This window comes from Vipera berus (genome assembly GCF_964194415.1).
Source record: "Vipera berus genome assembly, chromosome: 9".
In the NCBI taxonomy this organism is placed as follows: domain Eukaryota; kingdom Metazoa; phylum Chordata; class Lepidosauria; order Squamata; family Viperidae; genus Vipera; species Vipera berus.
The window spans coordinates 19,441,449-19,457,592 of record NC_138212.1 but is presented as its reverse complement, the minus strand read 5'-3'; the positions used below and the strand labels follow the sequence as shown (position 1 = coordinate 19,457,592).

The 16,144-nt window shown below is 43.8% G+C and overlaps 1 protein-coding gene across 1 annotated transcript in view; it reads left to right on the top strand.

The window, feature by feature from the left end:
• The window catches only part of COL9A2 (collagen type IX alpha 2 chain), a 71,806-nt gene that overhangs the window by 35,617 nt on the left and 20,045 nt on the right, over positions 1-16,144 (top strand). The window contains exons 15-23 of the mRNA XM_081335410.1: positions 4,595-4,648; positions 5,703-5,756; positions 8,003-8,056; positions 8,176-8,229; positions 11,350-11,403; positions 12,608-12,652; positions 12,775-12,828; positions 14,856-14,909; positions 15,762-15,815. Coding sequence (XP_081191536.1) covers positions 4,595-4,648; positions 5,703-5,756; positions 8,003-8,056; positions 8,176-8,229; positions 11,350-11,403; positions 12,608-12,652; positions 12,775-12,828; positions 14,856-14,909; positions 15,762-15,815 — 477 coding nt within the window. The remainder of the gene's footprint in view (positions 1-4,594; positions 4,649-5,702; positions 5,757-8,002; positions 8,057-8,175; positions 8,230-11,349; positions 11,404-12,607; positions 12,653-12,774; positions 12,829-14,855; positions 14,910-15,761; positions 15,816-16,144) is intronic.

Genomic DNA, 16,144 nt, shown 5'->3' with positions numbered 1-16,144 from the left:
GCCCATTTTATCATACAATCCTTAACAAGCTCTGTTTCTGAGTCAATCTCTATCAATGCAAGATATATCCGTTTGATATGTGCTGGTCCCTGATTTCTAATTTGCTTTATCAAATTTTCATCAGTCATTGTAAATCCATTTTTCTGATCTTCTTTCCACCTGGCCCGTAACTGAGTATATTGAAACCAATTTTGAACAACCTTCTCATCTCGCAAGAGGCTATATGATTTCAAACACCAAACATTTCTTTCCAAGCTAAGGATCTCCTTGTACGTAGTCACATCATGTTTGAAGCCAGCATGTATATTTTCTATTGCGTGTTTTGGAATTGCCCACAGTGGTATCTTACAACTTAACTTATGTCTATACTTCTTCCAAACTCTCAGCAATGCCTGTCTTAAAATATGCACCCTAAACACGTTGTCTACCTTCTTATCATACAACAAATATGCATGCCAGCCAAACAACAAATCATGGCCCTCAAGATTTAATAACCTCCCTTGCGTCAAGTTAATCCAATCACTTATTCCTACTAATGCAGCAGCTTCATAATATAATTTAAAGTTAGGCAATTTAAGGCCACCTCTCTCACGAGTATCCTGCATAATCTTAAGTTTAACTCGTGGCTTTTTCCCTGCCCACACAAATTTATTGATACCTCGCTGCCATTCCTCCAAATTAGAATCTTTCTTAAGAATCGGTATCATTTGGAATAAAAATAAAAATTTAGGCAGGACATTCATTTTAACTGCTGCAATCCGTCCCAACAAAGACAATTGCAATTTTTCCCAACTCTCCAATTCTTTTTGAATTTTCCCCCATAGTTTTTCATAGTTATTTTTATATAGCTTTGTATTAGAGGGCGACAAAATCACCCCCAAATATTTGACCCTTTTAACAATCTCAAATCCAGTTAATCCTTCTAAGAGAGCCTTTTGCGAAACTGTCATATTTCTGGCCAAAATTTTGGTTTTCTGTGTATTAACTTTAAATCCAGAAACCTTCCCATATTGTGTTATTATCTCCATCAGGTCCACAACGGAGTTCTCTGGCTGGGTCACTGTAACAACCAGATCGTCTGCGAATGCTCTCAATCTGTAGTCCTGATCTCCAATTTGTATCCCCTTAATTTTTCCTGAATTCCGAATTTTAACCAATAATATCTCTAATGTTAACACAAATAACAAGGGCGATAATGGACACCCTTGCCTTGTGCCCTTCTCAATATTACATGCTTCTGTCAAGCTATTATTAACTATAATTCGGGCAGTTTGTTTTTGATATAATGCCCTAATCGGTTGTAAAAAATTTTCCCCAAAATCCATTTTGTCTAAAACTTTCAGCAAAAATTTCCAATTCAATTGATCAAAAGCTTTTTCAGCATCTAAAAAAATTAGCACCGCAGCGATCTGGTTGTTCCTTTCCAAAAACTCTAACACATCAACTATATGCCTCACATTATTTTTCATTTGCCTACCACTAATAAACCCCGTTTGATCCCCATGGATCACCTGTTGCAGAACCCTCATTAGTCTATTAGCCAAAACCTTAGCAAATATCTTGTAATCTGTATTTAAAAGCGATATTGGTCTATAGTTTTTAACTTGAGTAGCATCTTGGTCTTCCTTCGGAATCAAAGAAATAAAAGCTGTTCTCCAAGACGGTGGCACCTTTCCCCCCCTCTGAATTGTCTGGAACAGTTCCTTTAACGGTTTTATCATCTCTAATTGTAAATTTTTGTAATAGGCCGCAGTCAAGCCATCCGTACCTGGTGCTTTATCCACCTTCAATTCCTTAATTGCTGTGAAAATTTCATCTTCTGTAATCAGTTGATTAATCCCCTCTTTTTGTACTTGCGTAAGAACCGGGATGCTAGCATTCTCCAAATATATATCAATATCTTTTTCATTAATTTCCTCTTTAGCATATAGTTTTGAATAAAAATCCACAAAAGCGTCCTTAATAAGATCCTGTTGAAACACAACCCTTCCTTTATGCTCAATTTTGTCCATATTAGAAGCCCTTTGTTTTTTCCTCAATCTATAAGCTAACCATCTACCTGGTTTATTAGCGTTGCAAAAAGTATTATGCCTGGCAAACCGCAAATTGGTTGCCACTTGGTCAGCCATTAATTTATCAAATTGTCCTCTTAACAGTCTAATAGCCTCCTTGGTCTTCACATCCTCTGGGTTCAAAATCAAAGCCTTTTCTTTTTCTTTTATTTCATTCTCCAGTTCTTTCCTTCTAGTTTCCACTGCACGTCTATGTTTATTATTCATATATATCAACACCCCTCTCATATAGGCCTTGCTAGCATCCCAAACCATATCCATAGAGGTACCCTTATTCATGTTAGTCTCAAAAAAATCCTTCATCCGCTGTTTGCATTCTTCCACATTTCTCTGATTTCTAAACAAATTCTCATTTACGCGCCACGAGCGCCTGTCTCTTTTCTCCTTATCAATCTCTAACCAAACTGGACTGTGATCAGAGATAGTTCTTGCACAAATCTTCACCTTTTTGATCCTCCAAAAAAATCATTAGTCAGCAAAATAAAATCAATCCTCGAAAAAGATTGATGTCTATCAGAATAAAAAGTATAATCCCTCTCCTGCAAATGTCTCTCATGCCAAATATCTCGCAATTCCAGGTCATCCTTCATTTCAAAAAAAGATTTAGGCAGTCTAGCATGACCTGGAATGCGCTTGAAAACTCCAGCCTTGTCCAGCTGTACATCCAAAACACCATTCCAGTCCCCCATAAAAATAAAAGATTTATAATCCAACTGGGTAAGCTTTGTGTGTAGTAAACTAAAAAAGTCAGCTTGTTGTTGATTAGGTGCATATAATCCAACTAAAAGCGTCTTTTTACCTTCTAACAGCAGCTCAATCATGACATATCTTCCATGCTTGTCTGCTTCAATTAAGTCTGCTGTTAAGGCACTTTTAACATAAACAACCACTCCATTTTTCTTGTTCTCTGCAGAAGCAACAAATTGCGTACCCAACCTCGAGTTCGATAAATACTTTTGATCCAAAACTCTAATATGCGTTTCTTGCAAACATATAACATCTATCTTAAATTGCTTTAAATATTGAAAAACTTTCTTCCTCTTCTGTGGTGAATTTAGTCCATTAACATTCCAAGTTAAGAATTTAGTTGCCATGCATAGCCTCCCAAAGCTCTTGGAGCACAGCTTTGATAGGACTATCTTCTTTAGGCCGTGCTCCTCCCACTGCTTGGCTATGAGTACGTTGTAAAGATTCTGAAGACTTTTGCTGGTCTTGTTCTTTTATTTTCTTTGCTCGTTTTAAAGCAGCACGCGTTACCCTTTGCTCTCTAGGATCGTCCAAGGAAGTTATAGCTTGATCTCCTCCAGCACCATTATCCTCCATCCATTGTTTCTTGCCCTGCCTATAGGTGCTGGGGAAGAAGACAAATCACATGAATTGCAACACTTGTGTTTTAGCTGCAAAACTCTGTGGGAATCTGGCAATGGTTTGCAAGAGAGGAGGGGCCAAAGAACTAAAGATCCTCCCTGAAATCTGGCAAGATTCTTACCTCTAGGCCAGGAGTAGGCAACCAGGCTGGCTCAGGAATTCTGGGAGCTGAAGTCCATGAGTCATAAAAGAGCCAAGGTTGCCTACCCCTGCTCTAGGCCAGGGCTTTTCAACCTTTTCACCCATTGTGCCACGTTTAGGATATGCCAACATCTGAGTACCACCAGTCGCCTAGCAAGGTGGTAGATGACCAAAAAAGGGAAAAAAGTGATGAAGTACAGGTAGTCCTTGACTTACAACAGTTTGCTTAGTGACTGTTCAAAGTTACAATGGCATTGAAAAAAATGCCCCCCAAGCCACAGCTGAGCAAGTCACCTGCCTGCCCGCCTGGCGGCGCTCTTCCTCCTGTCCAAGGTTTTCATTGTTGTGAGCATTTCTGTTGAGGATTGGTAGCGGGGGTGGGGTGGGGGAGTGTTTGGTTTTTATTCCCCCCTATCTGCTGGGTGCTTGCAGCAGGTTTGGTCACTTCAATGACACTGGGACACTGTGACCGTCATAAATATGAATCGGTTGCCAAGAATCTGAATGTAAATCACAAGACCCTGGAGATGCTGCAACGTTCCAGCTGATCGGCGCTTCTGGGCTCAGCAGAAGGACCAGGATCAGCGCCGAGCTCCAGCTGGATCCTGGCACTGATCCTGGCGCTTCCGCTGAGGCCTGACAGCCCTGCAGCTCCAGCCGTCTCTCGCTCAGGCTTGTGTGGTGCTGCCACCAGTTCAGCTCATTCCCCTCCCCCACTACCACTTTTCTAGGATGCTCGCGTACCACCTGCCAGATGCCAATGTACCACAGGTGGTACCCGTACCACTGGTTGAAAAGCCCTGCTCTAGTCGAACAGCAGTAAAGGAACTAGCCTGAGCCATTCGTTGTGATAGTCTCGGTTCCTTGATCCTGACTAAAGCACACTTGGATAAAATTCTGAGAAGCTTTAAGGGAAGATCCCTCCTGGACGGATGAAGTGCAGAGGAGTTGTGATCCTGATATTCAGCAGAGTGAGATTTCCGCTTTACTTTTTTGCTGTTTTCTTTTTTTAGGGTCCTCAAGGTTACAAAGGCATGACTGGGAGTATTGGAGCTGTTGGTCCCCGGGTAATTTTCTGTCCCTTTTATGTTCATTTCTATTTTTTTTTCATTAATTACCCAGCCCCATGGGGCTAGTAGTGTCGGGGTAGAAGAGCTCCTTCTCTCGTTTTCCTGGGCAAAATTCCTTAGATGAGGAGGGGGAAAAAATAGCAAAATGTCACATTTCCCTTGAAAGACGTGTGGTTTATGCACGTTTCCCTGTATTCTGCCTGGCTTGCCACAAGGAGGTTGACTGCCAGGAAGAACTTCTTGGATGGATTCATAAGGGACGCTAAAGGAGCCATGCACCCATTCTCCTTCTTGGTGTATTTTTGAACTTTGCAAATGGTGGACACTACTTGGAAATGGGAAATGGCTTGATCTACCCTTTGCCTCCAAAAAAGCACGGTCGTAATAAATAGTAGCATTTTAAGAGAAAGAGGGAGGGAGGGAGGGAAAGAAAGAGAAAGAGAAAGAAAAAGAAAAAGGAAGGAAGGAAGGAAGGAAAGAAGGAATCTGTAATCCTTTCATGACAGCATTTAGAATTTGGGGGTGATTCTGATCCCGAGAATTTCCATCCTAAAAACCCTCCTGTACCCACTTATAAAACCTGATGATTGGCATTCATTACATCCTGTAAATTTGACTCTTAGAGAATATGGGATGCTTAAGCAAGGCAAGATCTGAGCGATGGATTTCTTGATTTGCAGCTCTCAAGGTTACAGCACTTGAAGTTACCTGGGCCCGTCTCCAGTGCTGCTCACCTCTTAGCCATACATTTTCTCACACTTTCAGAGTTTAAGAGTAATGGTGCCCAGATTACCCCCATTTTCCTGACCTGGCAGCTTTTTCTGATGTGCTGGGATTATTTTAGTGAGAGGCCAGGAACCTCAGTTCCTTGCATCACACGAAGCCTCAAAGAACCCAAACTGGTGTAACTGGTATGTTGAGCAAAGGTAGTCACTGGTTTGCAGTTAGCCCATTATGCGTATTGAAGGGCCGCAGCCAAAATGGATTTGCTCAGGCCAATCCTGTTGCATAAACACTTTTACTCATTATTTTCTCTGTAACCATGATTTAGGGCGAAGATGGTCCCAGGGGCCCCCCAGGACAAATTGGAGAGAAGGGAGAAATTGTGAGTAATTTCCCCCCCCCGAAGAACTGCATTAAATCTTTGAAAAGCGGAGCTCCATACAAAAAGCGCTAATGACACTCTACAGATAGTTCTCAAGTTGCAGTTGACCCAAAAACGTAGCTTATGACCAGATTCTGGAGTTCTGATGCTTCTCATTCACATGACCAAACTTTGGGCGTTCAGCAACATGGCTGCTGTGGGACCATTTGCAGTATCCCACAATCTTGGAGCTGCATTTTTTATGATAGTTTTGCCAAAAATGGCCCTTCCAATTTTTGGCAAAACTGTGCCTATAGCAAACCATTGGTTCACATAACGACCAAAATGTTCACTTAACAACTACTGTGGCTGCTTTAGGACTACCACATTTGTTTAACCACCAACTGCAAAAACAGTCATAAACGGTCACGTATGTGGTAACCGTTATGTCGTACGACCATAATGGGGCACACTCCGTTACAATTGTCTGTCAAGAACTACCGGTATCTGTGTTGTAGTTAATTTATTTGTTCCTTTACCATTCCTGGGGGAGAACTGAATAGCTCCCACCACACAGTGGATTAATATATGTGTGTATTAAAGCTGGTGATTCTACTTCCTCCTCCTTCCAAGGAATTTGCAGAACTTGAATACTCTTCTGCAAGAAATACTCTTCTCCATGTATTTTTGGAATTATTTATTGAAGTAAATAAAGCTGAAAAATCGGGTTAGAGTTTCAGAGCTGAGGCCTCTGTGACTTCTCAGTCTGGACCTACAGTCCTGGGATGTCTGAATGGTCTCTCATTCAAGAATTAGCCCAGTCCAGCCTAGTTTGTATGTTCTGATGCCCTTATTCATGAAGCAACGTTTGCTTTTCTTAAAACCCTGAACTTGGGAGGTTAGCATTCAGTTGATTTCCTGGACTTACCGTGTTTCCCCCAAAATAAGACCCAGTCTTCCCCCCCCCCCCGCCGCCAAAATAGACACCAGGTCTTATTTTGAGGGGATGCCTTTTCCCCTGTGTCACCTTGCAGTGGCGGTACTGACAGCTCAGCTGGCCCACTCACTGCCTCTCGCATGTGTTGCCGTCCCCCCTCCCCCCCAGCCTCCATTTTACCATCAGAGGCCTTCAGGAAAGGCCTCTCCAGCTGAGAATGGAGCTCCGGATTGATGCGCGTCACCCCCGGCCTCCATTTTGCCGTCAGAGACCTTCATGAAAGGCCTCTGCAGCCAAGAATCGAGCTCCAGATTGACGCACGCAGTGCCCCCCGTCCTTTTTTGGTTCTCGGCTGCAGAGGCCTTTCCTGAAGGCCTCTGACAGCAAAATGAAGGCCAGGGGTGACGCGCGCGAGCGGCCATACAAGAATTAGGGGTCAGGGCATGGGAAGCCTGGCTGCAACGGTAAGCAAATGCAGGGTGCGTGGGGTGGCTCCATCCCCCCACCCCCGCCCTAGCTTGATTTTTAAGGTATGTGCCTTACCCCAAAACTAGGGATTATTTTGGGAGTAGGGCTTATATTAGGCCCATCCCACCAAAAAATCAAGCTAGGGCTTATTTTTGGGGTAAGGTAAAGGTAAAGGTTCCCCCGCACATGCGTGCTAGTCGTTTTCAACTCTAGGGGCCGGTGCTCATCTCCGTTTCAAAGCCGAAGAGCCAGCGCTTCTCCAAGGACGTCTCTGTGGTCATGTGGCCGGCATGACTAGATGCCAAAGGCGCATGGAACGCTGTTACCTTCCCACCGTAGCGGTCCCTATTTTTCTACTTGCATTTTTACGTGCTTTCGAACTGCTAGGTTGGCAGAAGCTGGGACGAGTAACAGGCGCTCACTCTGTTACGCGGCACTCGGGATTCGACCCGCCAAACTGCCGACCTTCTGATCGACAGGCTCAGCGTCTTAACCCACTGAGCCACCGTGTCCCTTTACCTTTACCTTTATTTTCGGGGTAGGGCTTATTAAAACATGGCAGTACTTCGCAAGTACTTGTTAGTATTGTTAATGGTATAGGGCAGGGGTCGGCAACCTCGGCTCTTTTATGACTCGTGGACTTCAACTCCCAGAATTCCTGAGCCAGCATAGCTGGCTCAGGAATTCTGGGAGTTGAAGTCCACGAGTCATAAAAGAGCCGAGGTTGCCTTCCCCTGGTATAGGGTTTCCTGCTTGAGCATGGGATTGGACTAGAAGACCTCCAAGGTCCCTTCCAACTCTGTTATTCTGTTATTCGTGATGGTTGCTATACTAACAGAGCCTTTGCTTTCTTCTTTTTGAGGGTCCTCGTGGCTTCAGCGGTTCTCAGGGCGAAATGGGCCCCAAAGGAACACGGGTGAGTACAATTTCTTTCCAGCCCAGCGAGATTTGGGATTAATCACCTAGGGAAGCTTGCTTAATTTTCCATTAGAGGTCAGAAATAATGTCTCACTCTTTTTCCCCCCCTCCTTCTAGGGGCTTCCTGGGATTGATGGCAAAGATGGATTTCCTGGCACTCCTGGGGTGAAGGTAAGAAGATGCCCTCAAGAAGTGCAACATCTGGCTACTCATGGTTAATCTCAGAAAGCTGAGTAGGGTCAACAGCAGCACATTTGGACGGAAGAACCACCATGACAGCATGGGTGCTGTCTTGACTTTTTTGACCAGCCCTTCCATCAGCCCACCTTCACCTAGGGGAAAAATATCCAGAGATGAAATGGGGGAAGTTATTCTTTTAGGGCCATCAGAACTGGGGCTGCAAGCTAAGAGTCTAGGACAGATTTTCTTGTGTTTTCCTGAGCAGGGAGCCGGGTCCTAACCTAGAAAATACAGATGTCCCTCCCCACTTTATCTCCCTGCAGATAAATAAATTATTCTCTGGTCCAGTTTGATTCCTGATGACTTCAGGGAAATGGTCACCTATGATGTTTTCTTGGAAATGATCCTGAAGTGGGTTGCCAGACCATTCTCCTAAGATGCTTTTCAACTTCCCCTGTAATCCTCCAGATCTGTGTGACAGTGGTTGGCCTTACTAAGCTTTTTGAAATCAACCAGGAATAGCCAGATGTTGCCATGACCGTAACATGTTTTGGATGTCTTAAGACTCATGAGGTAGTGTAACTGCTAATTTAATGGAAGTCACGTAACCCTAACCCTATTAACATTACTATTTTTATGTCCTTGTTAGTGGGGCTGAATGCTGTAGGTTGCAAGAGAGGATGGTGGGGGTTAGAAGAAGCATGATTCTGGATCAACATACATTTGTCTCGGTACGATTTAGCCTTCCTTTTCCCTTGGTTAACATTTCTATTAACATCTTGGTTGATGAGGTGGTGAATTGTTTATTGATCTGCAGAGGACATAACTTTGGTGAATTAGATTATACCTTGCATGCTAGAAATGGAATTCAGTTCAAAACAATGTTGATAGATGAACGAAATGGGCTGTAAAGCACACAATGAAGTTACGCACACTTAAGAAAGAGAAATCCAGTGCAGAGGTGGTAGAAAAAAAACACACACCTTGAAACCGTGCTTGATAGCAAAACTTGATATGAGACAGCAAGGTGAAGTCAGAACAAAGAAGGGAAATGCAATTTTAGCCTGCAGCAACAGAGTATAATGGCCAAGTCATGGGAATCAGTCCACTTGACAGGTATTCCTCGAGTTATGGGCACAGTTGGGGCTGGGGTTTCTGTCCCTCAGTGATGTGGTCATTAAGTGAGTCACCACAACGACTGCACCCAGTTTTGCAACCTTTCCCACTGTTTAAATGAATCTGGCTTTCCCCATTGACTTTGCTTGTTTGAAGCCCTCTGGGCAGGTTGACAGTGGTGATCACGAGACACCCCGCCTCCCTCGGGACGCTGCAACCATTGTGAATAGAAGCTGGTTTCCAAACATGGCCCAAATGTTGGTCATGTCATTATGGAGCTGCTTCGATTGTCATAATGCAAGGACCAGTCATAAGTCCACTTTTTTTAGTGCCATCATATCTTTGAATGGTCCCTAAACAAATGGTTCTACATTGAGGGATAGCTGTACTTTGCTTTAGTCAGATCTACAGGCTGGGATATTCCATTTGAAATTTAGTTTAAGTTCTGTTTTAGTTTTAAAGACAGGAAATAAAAGATCCCCTCTGTCGGGTAGCCCAGGGGTCCCCAACCGCCGGTCCGTGGACCAGTTCTGGGCCACGGCATGCCAGCAACCAGTCCGCACAAACAGGCAAGGCCCCATCCGCGAGATGCAGGCAGCACACAAAACCACAAACCCTCCGGTCTGTGGAAAAATCTCTCCACGGAAACGGTCCCTGGTGCTCAGAAGGTTGGGGACCTCGTTTTACGACCATAATTGAGCCCCAGAATCCCATTGCTAAGCAAGATGGTGGTTTAGTCAGTTGTGCCCCATTTTATGACCTTTCTTACCACAGTTAAGTGAACCCCTGCAGTTGTTAAGTGAGTAGCACGGTTGTTAAGCAAACCTGGCTTCCCCCATTGACTTTGCTTGTCAGAAGGTCGCAAAAGGGGATCACACGACCCCGGGACAACCGCAACGGTCATAAATACATACCAGTTGCCAAGCATCCAAATCACGTGACCATGGGGAGGCTCCAACGGTCATAAGTTTGAAAAACGGTCATCAGTCACTTTTCAGTGCTGTTGTAACTTCACTAAATGAATGTTGTAAGTCGAGGACTACCTGTATTTGCCATTCTCTTTGCATCTTTCCTAATATTATAGAAGATAGAATAATGGAGTTGGAAGGGACCTTGGGGGTCTTCTGGTCCAAACCCCTGCTTAAGTAAGAGACCTTGTGTCATGTCAGACAAATGGTGGTCCATTCTCTTTTTGAAGAGTTCCAGACCTTCAAGCTTAATCAGGAAGCTAAGATGGTCCTCACCGTGTAGATGAAGGACAACTGAATGTTGATCAGCTCCTCAAGCTTGGTTACCTTACTCTTGAGGTTCTGGCATCTCTTAGACTTGTTTTATATGTATTATTTTTTTTTTATTCCCATTTATATCCCGCCCTTCTCCGAAGACTCAGGGCGGCTTACAAGCTTAGCAGTAGCCTTCATTCTATGTATATGCCTGCTTGTTAGGGCTTTCACACACACCCCCAAGCGGCATTATTACAAAGTCAGCTTAATTGCCCCCAACAATCTGGGTCCTCATTTTACCTACCTTGGAAGGATGGAAGGCTGAGTCAACCTTGAGCCTGGTGGGACTCGAACCTGCACTAATTGCAGGCAGCTGGTGTTACTTAAGGAGGCATTAGCCCACTGCTCCACCAAGGCTCTTACTGCCTTCTATGAAATTATCTTACCGGGACTTCACAGCAGCCTGAAAGCTGGTCCAGAAAAAGGGATTTTAAGTTTAGGGCTGAATGTTTTAGAGACATGGGAAGAGAAAATCAAGTGGTAGCAACAGAGGAGGATATTTGTAGCTCGGGGTTGAACTGTGAGGTCCTTGGTGGCCTCTGATGGACCTCTCAAGTTTTCCAAAATACAGCCAGCCGCTTAGCTCCAAAGTCATAAACCTTCCCCACTGTAAACTCTCAGTCGCTTTCACGCAGACATGCACACCCCACGGCCAGGTTGATGGAGACTTAGCGACGTCCATTTATTCCCTCTCTTTTTTTTTGTCATATAGGGAAGTGTGGGTCAGCCAGGCCTTCCAGGGCCTCTGGGACACAGAGGAGTGCCTGTAAGTATCGTGTGGTTCCAAAATATGTTCCATCCACCCAAAACTAGATTTGCCAAAGTTTAAAAATCAAATACCTGCTGTTTAATTCTCCTCCAAACAACAACACCACCAACAACAAAAACCAGCCCAAAGCCCCCAACATCCCTGGAAGCCTTTTCTGATATGAAATCACCAGGTTTTTGTTAAAAATCGGCTGGTACCTGCCCAAATTGTAATTGCTGCAAATTGGAGATCTAATGGAAAATTATGTATTATGGGCAAGTTCAGGAAATCTCCTACCAAAAGTGAAAAAGCCAGACAGATGGGGAATTGTCGGGAATGGCTACAGAAATGGGTTCCTTCCAATAAAACAGGAGAGTCACTTGTGTCCAGCGAAATAATTGCATCCGTAATTGTTGCTGAATTTCAAAACACCGCTTATTTTTCCCAGGCTGGCAGAAGTTCTAAAATGATGCCAGGGCATCGTGACAGGACAGTTGGTGGAGTAGTTAAAAGGCACTGGAATTTTTTAAAAAACCTTCTGTTTCTGTTTAGAAACAATGTAGATGACCTTCGTCCAGATCCTCTCTCTCACCCCTGGAAGGAAAAAAAAAGATTTTCTGAAAATGTTGCCAAGAAAAGCGACAGGAATTTGTTCATGCAGACCAAGGGTATCTTACTTTGGCAACTTTAAGACTTATGGACTTCAACTTTCAGAGTTCCCCAGGTGGCCAAAGGGAATTCTGGGAGTTGAAGTCCATAAGTCGTAAAGTTGCCACGGTTGGACACTCCTGATATACACACCAGACGTCAAGTCTGACTTGAAGGCAATGACAGCCAGTTTGGTGTTGTGATGGTGATGCTGGATTGGAAGCCAGGAGACCATGAGTTCTTCTCCTGCCTTGGACACAAAGCCAATTGGGTGGCCTCGGGCCAGTCACCCTCTCTCAGTCCTAGGAAGGAAACAATGGCAAACCACTTTGAAAATCTTGCCAAGGGACTTGGCCAGGTGGTCAAGTCTGTTTCGAAGGGACATCCCAGGCCACTAAGGTGTTGTTTGGCTGAGCTTCCCATCTCATGCTATTTTGGAACAGTGCCCCACTCTGGGAGAAAATGATTCCAGAGCTTCCAATTGGCTTCTCTGTAGCCAGATCATCGAATGAATCATCCTATAGGGAGGCTTGGTGTACAGCAAGTAATTTGGATTTTTCTTATTTCCCCAAAGGGTTTGCCAGGCACTCCTGGGAGCAAAGGTGGTCCTGGGGAGAAGGTATGGTCGTGAGCCTCTTCCTGTTCTTCTTAACTTGAATCATTCGCTTCATTTACCTCTTCCAAGCGCTTCTGATGAATTGGGAGTGGGTTATATGCATTTTCTTCTTAATGTCTTCCCAGGGCCAGCCCGGGGCACGTGGTCCGTCAGGCTTACCTGGGCCATCTGGAAAAATTGTAAGTAAAAGAGGATTTCCATCTCTTTCTCTCTCCTCTCAACCTCACTTTGTAGAACATTGGGGGGGGGGGGGAAAGTTCCTTTCATTGCCTTTTTTGTTTCCTATTACCCCCTCCCTTTTTTTCTTTTTTCTTTTGCATTATTCATCCTTTTTTAAAACCAAGATGATTCCCAAAACAATTCCTTTCTGTTTGGCTGTCCCTCCATCTCACCGTTTCCAGGTTTCAGCCGAGATTGTATCTGGAGATACTTAGAGGCCCTTGCAGAAGGAGAAGCGAGGGTCTGGGGAACTCCCCAACCCGAAATCTTGAGCGCCCTGCCTTTTCAGAGGGCCTCACCCACCTTTGCTGTAAAGCTTTGGGGAAGCCCGTGGCCTTTGGTGTTCCGAACCCCTTGAAGTGGCCAAAACCCATATTCCCACGGGGAAATGGAAGCTTTGCTGCTGCTTAGATGGATCTGCACGGTCAAGGCGTTCTGTGGTTGTTGTTTTGTTTTTTTCATATTGCAAATAATTGTGTCTAATAGTAAAGTCGGAAAAGGGAAAACGCAGAAGTTCAGACTGGCTGGCTTAAGAGGGTTTGAGGCGGAAAGTCCTTTTAGTAATAAGGATGAGTGATCTGCCATTACTTTCAGGCAGGCCTTTTTAAAAAATTTCCTAATACAGGTAGTCCTTGACTGATGCCCGTAACTGAGCCCAGAATTGTTGCCGTTCCTACCTGAGATAGTTATGAAGTGAATTTTTGCCCCATTTTACGATCTCACTGGCCACAGATGTTAAGTGAATCGCTGCAGTCGTTCAGTTAGGGACACGGTTGTTAAGTGAATCTGGCTTCCCCGTTGACGTTGTTTGTCCGAAGGTCACAAAAAGTGACCCTGGAATCTTGGGACACAGTGACCGTCATAAATATGAGTCAGTTGCCAAGCGTCTGAATTTTGATAACGTGAACCTGGGGATGCTGCGACGGTCGTAAGTGTGAAAAATGGCCATAAATCACTTTTTTTTTGCATTGTAACTTCGAACAGTCTCTTAATGAACTGTTATAGGTCAAGGACTACGTGTATATTATTGTTTTATAATAATACTATATTATTACTGATAATAATATATTATGATTGGTCACATAGCCAGATGTTTAGACTGGATTTGACTTTTTTATCCAGTTGTTCAGTATTTCAGGAGGGGGAGGAGGAGGGGGAGGGGCAGGGGTAAGAATAAGGGTAGAAGGACATTGCGGATGACCCCTGACCTTCGGTCCTTCCACCGTGACCTGAAGACGTGGTTGTTCCAACAAGCGGGCCTGGACTGACTACGGTTTTAATTAGCTTTTTACTGGTTTTTTAATTGTCATATAATTATTTTATTTATTGTTTAATTCTTTTTTTAAATTTTCTATTTTATGTTTTTAATTTTTATTGTTGTGCGCCACCCTGAGTCCTTAGGGAGAGGGGCAGCATATAAATTTAATTAAATAAATAAATAAATAAATAAATAAATAAATAAATAAATAAATAAATAAATAATATAGCTGCCTTTTCCAGTGGATTCTACAATCGTGTGGTGTCTCCTCAAGAACTACCCAGGTCATTTAGCCCAGGTCGGCTAATAATTGTTTATTTTTTAAAGCCATCTTCATGTCACCTTTCTTGTCTATAAACATAGAAATAAAGGAATTCAAGAAAGAAAAGCTTGAACTTTGTACAATTCCCTGCGTGAAGAGAAAGTCCCGGGCTCCTTATCTGCCATTTTGCTGGTTCTATCAAATTCCCCAAAAGGGGGATGGCTATGATGCCTGCACTTCCAGTTGCTGCCAGACGGGGGCAGCATTGCCCTATGAAATAATACAAGCAATTCAGCAAAGGCCAGGCAGGAGCTGTGCAGAGTTGAACAAATCATATGTAAATAACTTTGACTTACTTTCATAGCAGGCATTTTCTCTTTCATTCAGTATTTATTTCTCCTGCCACAGGTTTTTGAAGCAAAATGCTACATATTTTTTTGTCTTTTTTCCTTCACTGCCTCTTTTAGGGAGAGCCTGGTCCACCAGGAGCAGTGGGTCTTCAAGGCAGCGCTGGTTTGAAAGTAAGTCTGCAAAGAATTGTAAGCTTACAAGTTCCTACAACTTACCACTCTCCTATTCTAATATTCCAACTTTTCCCCTGTGAGGTGAAGTCTTTCTTCCATCATGTGGGTGACAGAGAATGGATTTCAGTTGTCCATTTAATTTTCCAAAAAAAGTCTTGATTTTTTTCCCTAAGACTTTTGAGAGGTGTGATCCATCCTCTCCTCTTAAGATACAATGTTCTTTTTTTTTTTTTGCAAATCCTGCTCTTCCATTCAGGCTGGAGTTACTGTGTGTTATAATGGTCCTTCAAGGATTGAATGACAACTTTGGGCCTCTCTCATCATGGGCCTCGGTGGCTGGGACTTCTGGAAGGTGTAGTTCCACCCTTTGGGGGGAACTCAGGTTCCTGAACTCCTGTTTTGGGTCGAGAGCTGAGAGTGAAGGGCGAATTGGACCTCCTGACTCAGTCTTTCAACACAGACTCAACTAGGAAGTCATGCCTGCTAATAACTAATTTTATTATCGTGTTATAGAAAGAGAACCTTGCAAGGCTGAATATGCTCTATCTTTGAGAACAAAGGAAGGGCTTGTCTGAGTCACTTAGATTACAGTTCTAGCCGGGTTTTTTTTTTGTCATAGAACGCTCAGAACGGAGTTCCGGCACCTTTTTTGGATGGAACCTTGTATGGTAGGCAAGGCGGGTTGTATGACATGTGTGAGTTCCGGCACCTTTTTCTTTTACAAAAAAAGCACTGGTTCTAGCCCAGATCCAGATTTTTCCTTATCTGACTGTGGTCTTGATTGCACCTGTTCCTCATGGTTATTCCTTCTGCTCATGACCATCTGATCTTCCACCCTCTCTTTTGCAGGGAGATCGGGGTGAGAGGGGGCCTACAGGACCTCCAGGGCCACAGGGAAAAGTGGTGAGTATGAACCCTTGGATCCAAACAGATCCCTTTTTCTTCCTGCCAAGAAGGAAACGGAGATTCTTGGAAAAATCCAACTCCTCCAGACGATGGTCTCTTCTATCTGCACGGCTGTTCTCCACATTCTTATGACTCCTGTGCTAGTAGACTATGTCTGTTGCTTGGTTCATTGAAGTACATTGATTCAAAAATGGTTACCCTAGGGCAGGGGTAGGCAACCTCGGCTCTTTTATGACTCATGGACTTCAAATCCCAGAATTCCTGAGCCAGCTTGGCTGGCTCAGGAATTCTGGGATTTGAAGTCCATGAGTCATAAAAGAGCCGAG